Genomic DNA, 9,535 nt, shown 5'->3' with positions numbered 1-9,535 from the left:
CTACATATTTCAGGGTGTAAAATTAAATAAAATTGCATAAAATATTGTAACATTTATTTTACACCCAGGCCTTTTACATATCACAGAAAAAAAGTTGAATTTTGGAATGTTGAAAATTTGGTAGGTTAAATATTACCTCTTTTTTTGAGTAATATTACATTAAAAATGTGTAAAAATGTGAACCTGATGAATTTTCATCAAAAACTGATGAAAATTCATCATTTTCTGGGGTAAAATTAATCATTTTTTTGCCACAAAATCTGTCACCACTTCCTGATGAATATTACCATCATTTTTTTTTCTGTGTACAGCTGGATTACTACTTTTTTAGCTGTGTGGTCAAACGTCGTCGGTCAACTTTTGGGACAAAAGTGCATGACAGCGTCGAAATGAATGGTGTTGGTGATGTGACATTCGGCACATTCCAGACGCATTTATTCTACAAAAATACTTGTGCCCTCTACTAAAACTGAAACAGTAGCCTTTCTCCATACATTTTGACGATTTTTCCCTTACAAACTTCAAGCGATTAGAGGGAGGGGTTCCCGTGGTCAAAATCAACTCAAATTTGACTAGTTATGGGATAATCTTTGATTTCATCGGGTAGCCCTGAGGAAGCCCGGATTTAGACCACCAAAATGTTTACTTAGCAGAAAATGAAAAAAAAAACCTTGTAAATTGTTTTTTTTTCGGAAGCTCTTAAAAGCTATGTACGAATGACGTAATTTAAGCTATCCACTTATTGACTGCTCTCCCTTATCTGATCAAAACAGGGCATACATACTTCGCGGTCTTCGCGACGACCCATTAAGGTATACACACATACACGTGGTAGACGGGGTACGACCAAACGGATGGTTCCTGGTCGACTCAAGTGCAGGCTGCTTACTACACAAAGCACCGATCAGACGCAGTAGTCGAGTTGCATTAGTATTCTACGAGGTACTACTACATGCTGCTCTTACAACAGCGTCGCGACGCCGTCTCCGTCGTGCTGCTCGAAGAACGTGAACGAAGAACGGTTTGGAGCAGGGGCAAAACTTGCTGCCAGCGCAACGGCGTGCCAACCAACGAGCAGTCATTCGCTGGTCAACGGTGAAGCAGTGAAAACAACCTTTCCGCGGTTTTCCCCCCTTTGCGAGGAGTGATCGGAGTGCTCGGAGTACCTGGAAAAGCTGTCTAGTTTTCGGTGGAAAAGTTTTCCAGATCCAGAGTTGATACGGAAAAGCGCGATCGCGAAGTTTTGAAAAGTTTTCTTTGTTTCACAAAGATTATTGAAAGGCAAAAAAAAAAAACAAGCTAAACAGTGCGAAACCGGAAGTGCTCAAAGTTTGTCGGAGTGAATTTATCAAACTTTAACTGTGCAACTTAAAGTGTGACCAAAAGCAATCCCCAACCCAAACCCAAAATGAGGCCTCCATCGCACTTTGGCAACGACATCACCAACACCGCCGCCAACGACGGAAATAACAACAGCAGCAACAACAATAACAACTCCGGAAGTGGTGGTGGAGATGACAATAACAACAACAACAACAACCGGAACACGATCGTGGCCCGGCTCACGGAGATGGGCGCGACGATGATGTTCCCCAAGATTGCAGGTCGCGGAATCATCCGGGTCGTGGAGCGGTGCGACGACGCCAAAGAGAATAGTAATTTAGGTAATTGGGGGTGAAGCAAAGAGTAGAATGTTTTCAAGCGGTTAAAAGTGGATTCATGCTCAACAATTTATTTGAATCCGATCTCTGGATCACTTGAGTGATGTGTTAGAATCAACCTATTCAAATAGCCGAAAAAAGATAGTGATACAACAGCGTGTAAAAGGCCTGGGTGTAAAATAAACTTTGAATTATTTTATGAAATTTTGTGTAATATTACACCCTGAAATATGTAGCCCATCAGTATGGGAAACCTACTTGACCGAAATGTCAAGCTCTTAGATGCGTTTATTCTTTCTATTCTTCATCAGTCTGATGCCCGAGTGGGCTAAGACGCCAGTCCTTACTGTTGATGCTGGGTTTGAATCACGTCGGTTGCAACTTTTTTTTTGTTTACAAAAATTGTACATGCATATTAGGATGGGTACGTTTTTCAAAAAGTTCTCGGATCAAGTTTTAGTATGGTTCCCCTTGTAGGGCATGCCTATAGGGACTTTCATGCCAAATATCAGCTCATTTGGTTGTAAACTGGCTGCGCGCATCAGGGTTAAAGTTTACATGGGAATTACTATGGGAAATTGGAACTTTTTGTTCAAACGCTCCTACAGGTCTGGGGAAATCACGCGCCAACTTCTGGTATGGTCAGGCCTATGAGGAATGGTCTGGAGAACACTTTTCCCGAAGAGAGCATATGAATTCGTTGTCCCTAGACCTGGCGCATCGGCAAACAATCCGATGTCTCCGGAATCAACGGTTTTCTCTCAAAAAGCATCAAATTTTCCTTAGCATGCTATGAAAGCTCGATGAACACCGCGACGCCATCCGTCAGGCAGCTACCACGTGGGTGATAAACAGCTGGAATATTCAATTGCAAACCTTCTTTTAACTAGAAAATGAACATTTCGAGTAATCCTGCTATTATTTAGTCGAATTCAGAATCTTTGCATAGCAATTTTGTATTTGTTTGCAAATATTTCAACCACGTGGTAGCTCCCTGACGGATGGCGTCGCGGTGTTCATCGAGCTTTCATAGCATGCTAGGGAAAATTTGATGCTTTTTGAGGAAAAACCGTTGATTCCGGAGACATCGGATTGTTTGCCGATGCGCCAGGTCTAGGGACAACGAATCCATATGCTCTCTTCGGGAAAAGTGTTCTCCAGACCATTCCCCATAGGCCTGACCATACCAGAAGTTGGCGCGTGATTTCCCCAGACCTGTAGGAGCGTTTGAACAAAAAGTCCAAATTTCCCATAGTAATTCCCATGTAAACTTTAACCCTGATGCGCGCAGCCAGTTTACAACCAAATGAGCTGATATTTGGCATGAAAGTCCCTATGGGCATGCCCTACAAGGGGAACCATACTAAAACTTGATCCGAGAACTTTTTGAAAAACGTACCCACCCTAATGCATATGTTAAGTGTCTTTTTTGACGAAGGTGGTGTGCAGGTTTTTTGCTTTGCTCCTTTTGAAAAAATAACGCTAATTTTTTTTTAAAATACTGATTAAAAACATTTAAAATACACCTCATCAGTTGTTTATGCAATTAAAGCTTAATTGTAAGCGCGATTTTGTTGTTTCTGATTTTGAAACGGCTTTTGTAATTCGTGTTTTAAGATTTTGTGATTCAATTGCGTAAACAAATGAAAAGTGTTCATGAAATTTAAAACCAAGCACTTTTTTAATTTATCTCCTTCGGTAGGGACTATTCATAAACCACGTGATAACTTTTTTTTTTGAAATTTCAGACCTTATTTTTTGTATGGAACGTGGACAATTGCCAATCCCAACCCATTTTATCAGAATGCAGATTTTGCAAAGGCTGGTACAATTCTGTTTTAAAGTTTTGGTCACCCTCCCACCTTCAAAATCAACTCAAACATTCAGGGGCAAAAAATAATCAAAAAACTTAAAAATTTTAATGGATATTCAAGTGCAATCATCTCAAATCAATTTAAAATGCATTACCCTGCGTTTAGAATCATTTTCAGCATGTTTGGATTTTCCAAAAATCTTTTGAATTTTGGAAATTTTTGATGAACAGTACAGCAAAAAGTTTTGTTTTCCTCAGATCTTACATTTTTTGAATACTTATGATTGCAAAACGACCAAACACTTTTTATATTCAAATTTTTATATTCAAATTTGGACACTATAGCTTGTTTTTTTTATTTATTTTTTTCACCCTTCCCTCAACTTCAGTCAGATCTGAGGAACAAAAACTTTGAAAAATATTTGCATCGGCATAAACAAACTTTTACAAATTCAACTAATGAGCCATAATTAAAAAAATAGAACAAAGCTTATCCGTCCTTTTCTTGTGTTGCTATATGAGTGATAACTGGTAATCAAAAAGATTTTGAGCATTGTTGAGGGTATTACTTTTTATATTGCTCTGTAATATTCTACCAAGACAAATAAAGAAAAAAGATTTATTCCGGTGAGTTTTTAACAATTTCACGACGACTGAAAAATGTTATGATCATGAAATAAATAAGCGCAAAAAATGGTTATCAAAAAATTACCACATATTAGATGACTAAACTTTGACAGATTGTTTTTTCGATTTTTTTTTTAAATTGGGACCATCCATAAACCACTTGGATATTGGTCGGACTGACGCAGTAAGCTCACAGTCATAGGCTGGTAGAGAACTGATTTTTTTGTTTGATTCATGTGTAAAGTGTGTAGGTATCTTTTGGCAGCCCTTATGGGTGTGTTTTCGAAATACAAATTGTTTGAAATGTCGATAAGTAGATCAAAATATTCTGTTTTCGCTTCTATCCGTCAGTCTAAAAGCATTAAAATCTGGTCTCAATTTGTCATCTCTTAGGTGATATTTATGTAATCTTATGAAGCCGATGCTCAATTATTATTGTTTGGAAATATCTTCCTAACTAGTTTAAAAACTTGTAGTTCTGGTAACCATGTCTCAAACTATGACCACTTTAGTGTTATTATGTCCTTTTTGAATTCGCAACTCCTCTATGTGTATTTTTTTTTTGCTATGTGTATGCAAGACGTTTCCAACGAGATTTAAAGTTTGAAGATCTGGCAACCCTGTCTCAAGTTATGCCCAACTAGCTGATATTTATGTACGTTTTTTATTCCGGTTCTTATCTGTATTCGGAAACATCATAAATTCGGATCCATTATCATTCCTTTAATTGAAAAGTTAATTGAAATAACTTTATAACGAGTCTAGAAAATTTACGAATTGGCATCACTCTCTCATGTTATGAAAACTTAACGGAATTTATATCTGTTTTGAAGCTGGAACTCACTTATCTGTATAAAACTATGTCCGGATCCATCATCCGACATCATCGTTGGAAAGATTATTGAAGATCTTTCAAACAAATTTTCAAATTTTTAGAAACTTGAAACCCTGCCAAAAGTTATGTTCACTTTAGTTTGACTTAGTTGGGTTTAAACCAAAACTAAGGTTTCTACGCACTTGTTAAACGATTTAAGAGTTGATAATCCACATGAAAATTAGGTCCGGTTATTTAGTGTGCCCCATTTGTGTTGAGTGAGGATTGCACCAACCATGGTGGATCAAAATACTGAAATTTACATTTCACAAGTTGTTGTTTAATTTCCGTCTCTGTAACTTCTACATATTTTAATTCTCCTTAAGGTGAATCCGTCTATCATTTCCAAATAAAATTGATCATCATTCTAAAATGCTCTTAATTTAGTTCAATTTTACGATTTTTTGCACCAAAATGAATCAGCCAGATGTTACGTCATGATTCGAAATCCGGACACTTAGTAGCATATTATTTTTGTTATAGCTGGAAACGTAGAAATATCATCAGGATGTAGTATAAACAGTTAGTTTTAAAAGAATGCATGAAAAACATGTTTTTGCTAAAAAAAATTCATCAGATTTATAAAATTAACATGACTTGTTGTGCTTCGAATCCGGACACTCCATTTTGCTTATGAATCGCACAAATTTGGACAGAAATGTAAGTTAATGGCATTCTTTAGGTCTCAAATAACTTAAGGAAATTAAGGAAATCAAAACCATAAATTTCTGCTTTGCCTTCCCGGTGCTTCAGACGCCTATGAAATATTTCAGTGAAATGTTTCACATTTTTGGTAAACTTATAATATTATTTACTTTTATTGTTTTGGCATTAACTGCAGTGTTCAAACAAACTTTAAATGAAGAATTTAAAAAGAATTCATCAAATAACACAGTTTTGACATTCAAAATGCGAACTAATATCCAAATAATTGATAAAATCAGATTAGGTATCCAGGTTTCGAAGCGTCCGGGAATTCGGGAATCATGACGTTACCCTTCTAGAAGGTCCTGGAGGAATTCTTGATCTGAATCAAATGAGTCCAAAAATTTATCTATTTTTGTGAAGCAATCATTGCATTGTCTCCCGTTGGACAATCATTGATTAATGATGATTTTCATAACTAAACAAGAAATATGAAAAATGTTACCAATAAGTATGAACACGTGCAGAGTACTATTCTTAACAATTAGTAGAAGGAATTTTTTAAAAACAGCATTTTTATCTTCTAAGGAAAAATCATGATAGTGATAGAAGCCGTATTTATAATCAGTAAATCGCCATTTTAAATTGGGGGGTAACAGATAAAAAAAATGCGTCAAACTTTGACAAACCTACAAATCTAGATTAAATTTTCAAAAGGTCCTATCTGCATAGGAAACCCATGAGGGATAGGTTGTTTTGAAAATTTAATCTAGAAATAAAGTTTTAAATAATGTTTCGTGCCACCACCAACTCTAAGTTGTGCAAAATTTTCGAACCATCGAGTTCTCCAAAACCTGGTCAATCTCGAACCGGCCTCAGCATGGCGCTTAAACAACAACAGCAACCCAAGAGCCGTTCATGTTGCAGAACCTCGTGCGCCTTCGCCGAGTCTGGTGTGTTGTGAAAACCACGAAAAACACGCAGTCGGTTGATTGCCGAGGTCACCGGCGACGACGACGATTTCGAACTCGCGCTTCGAAAACACTTGGAGCGCCACGTCTCTTGCGAAAAAAAAGCGCCGATATTTGGAGAACTGAAAATCGGTAATTAAGGTGGAGAGGGAGGAGCAATCACTTGGGGCGCGAAGGTCGCTGGAAATGGTGGTACAAAAGTGACCCTTTAGAGGGGATGCACTTTTTTTTGTTGTAAACTCTTTGTGAGTCATGCTGTGTCTTGCCAATGTCGATGATCTGAGCCGGTGAAGTGTTGTTGCTGTTGATCAGTCAAGATATGTAGTGTGAACTGGAACGGGTTTGTTGGGCATTGCGTGTGCCAAGGGTTCGTTGTTGTGGCGTTTATACGGAAGGTTAAGCAGTGAAATCTTTTGAGCTGATTTTACATTGAGTATCATCCGAAGGTGCTTTGAATAAAAATCAAATGAATAAAATTTAACGCAAATCTATAAATGCTTTTTTTATTCTTTTTGATTATCATTTATTCAATAACAAATTACAGTTCACGTCAAAGCAAACCCCCGGCAGTCTATTTTGCATAACTTCCCAAGACACGAGCCCCTCAAACCATGACAAATCTGCTAGCTAAAAAGACAATGTCTCTGTACTAAGTGGAATTGTGTCATTGGCATACAGGCTTCGCTAAATATATCGTGAGTATGGTGAAGAACGTCAATGCAGAAAAAAGCCAAGCAAAATTTGATAACAACACTTCTCACGATTTTGGACCGACATGTGCCAGCCTGCCTGCACCAAGTCTGGTGTGGTCAACGGTCACTACCTTTGGGGTGAGTTGTTACAGTGAGCCTTCGTTAAGGTAAATCTACAAAAAACAAATGAAGTGAATATTTTTTCTGTTTTAGTGCTAAGTACTATTATTTTCGTAACATCATGAAAAAAAGCACTGAACTAAATCGAGCTGAATCTTGTACGACCAAACCCCGCCACAAATTAAGCGGGGCAAAGAGCTTTTGGCACGTATTTTAAAACTGGTTCCACCAGCTATTAATGTGCTTTACACCACTGGCCGATGAGTAATTGCAACATGATTTCATCAATCAAGCTGGTGTGATCGACGATTTGGCAAGCACACCCGAGATCGACCAATGACGCTTTCGAATTGGGTCGTCTTCCGTTTGAGGCATTCTTGATCAGTTAAATTGTAATCGTTTGTTTACAAGACTCGATCTGCTTTTTTTAGTAAGAGAAAAAAAAACTTGAAAAGCACTTTAAATTAGTTGACTGTTTTTCAAAAGAAGAAGTACGTCTAAACATTTGATTTTCTTTTTTTTTTTTTCGTCCAAAAGAACGAAAATCGGTTGCAAAATGGATTTTTGTCAGCATTTTCAATTTCGGGGTCATATTGACCCCTTAACACCTTTAACGTAAGTTTTTCTTAGCATTCCAGGAAGGTTGAAGAAAATTTGAATTTGCAATCGAAAAGTACTTTTCAGATTTTTTGATGAAGTGCCTCGTTTTCAAGTTACAGCCACCGAAAATTTGATTTCAGTGAAATATTTGCAGTTTTTCGATTTTTAAATAGTGACCATGAGTGACCATTTCTGAAATTATATTTTTGAAAAGCTGTGAAAATGTCCTATAAAATTGTCTAAGGAACATTGAAGATTGGACTTCTGTTCGCTGAGATACAGCTGCTTAAAGATAAAGAAACAGGAAATGGGCTTCTTTGGCCACAAAGCCAAGTAAATAATACAAATAAAATCCATTTCCGGTTTTGGTAGGGAATTTATCAGACTGGAAAGTCGAATTCGGAAATCCAAGTTGAAGCTTTTGAACTGAATAGCAGAATAACTAGAAATGTATTTAGTAAATGTTTGAATACTTTGACAAGTTTAATTGTTTAAACAACAATCGTGTTCCATGGTTTGAGAGAAAAAAGAAACAAGTTCTAAACCAAACAGAAAGAAATAATTTCTTAAAAATAAATTATGTTTAAAAACATTAAATCGATAAATAATGTATTTCATAAAAAAAATCCAAAAAATGTTTAATTTTTCATAATTGGGAAAGTTATTTTGAGCAACTTTAGTTCTTTGAAAAACTTTACTTGTTCCTTTTATAAAGTTATTCTTTTTATTATTTTTCCTTGCATTTTTTATGTTAAAATTCTTTAACTGATAGTGTAAGGTCAGTTCTACAACCTTCAATTATTATCATTTACGGATTTTTATTTTCCGGTCACCTTTTAAGTGTTTCATTTTTGCAAATGAAAAATTGTATTTTTGGCGAATTTTCGGTTCAAAAGCCCGTTTAGAGATTGTTTGCAATCATAACAAGTTACTGTGATTTTGAAAATAAAAGTTTTGAAAAAGTTTCACTAAAATTCAAGAAAAGTCTGGCCAACAGCTAAAAAATATTTTAGTTATACTGGTTTAGGGGCAGCAAATGAGCAAGCAGGTTAAAGCGGCCAGAAAAACATGAATTAACATAAACACATTATTTTTCATAGCGGTTAAAATTGGTTATTTTTTGTAAGATGTAAAAACTATAGCGTTGTTGGAAAATTTCGGAGATGTACTAATTTTATGATTTTTAATTCAAGCAGCTTTCCAATAACAAGTTTGGATCTCCTTGCAAGATTAATTCTTACAAAACATTTCAAAGTTATTTTAGCCTCTTGTTGAACAGTTTATTTAACGTGTCATTGCTTTCAACAGACTTTTGATTGAAATTACGGGGCCAGTATGTAAGTCCATCGAGCACCTAATGTTGGTATATAAGAACTTTGACGTTCAACTTCAGCTTCTTAAAAAAATATTCAGAAATCTGGTCCGGTAAAAATTAAAAAAAGGTACCAGCCAAGGTTTTAACATTTGAAAGAAAAGAGTGTTTTAAAATGCATTAATATTTTGATACATTAATATTGTTAAATATAGCTTAT

The 9,535-nt window shown here is 36.2% G+C and overlaps 1 protein-coding gene across 1 annotated transcript in view; it reads left to right on the top strand.

Annotated features, from left to right (window-relative positions):
- The first annotated feature begins 991 nt into the window (after positions 1-991).
- Positions 992-9,535, top strand: part of LOC6054117 (leucine-rich repeat-containing protein 20) — a 43,810-nt gene continuing 35,266 nt past the window's right edge. Inside the window, exon 1 of the mRNA XM_038264570.1 lies at positions 992-1,664. Within this exon, the coding sequence (XP_038120498.1) occupies positions 1,409-1,664 (256 nt within the window). The 5' untranslated portion in view covers positions 992-1,408. The remainder of the gene's footprint in view (positions 1,665-9,535) is intronic.

The sequence above is a fragment of the Culex quinquefasciatus genome, chromosome 3 (genome assembly GCF_015732765.1).
Source record: "Culex quinquefasciatus strain JHB chromosome 3, VPISU_Cqui_1.0_pri_paternal, whole genome shotgun sequence".
NCBI lineage: Eukaryota > Metazoa > Arthropoda > Insecta > Diptera > Culicidae > Culex > Culex quinquefasciatus.
Note: the sequence above shows the minus strand (reverse complement) of the source record. Positions and strands in the feature narration are given on the sequence as shown.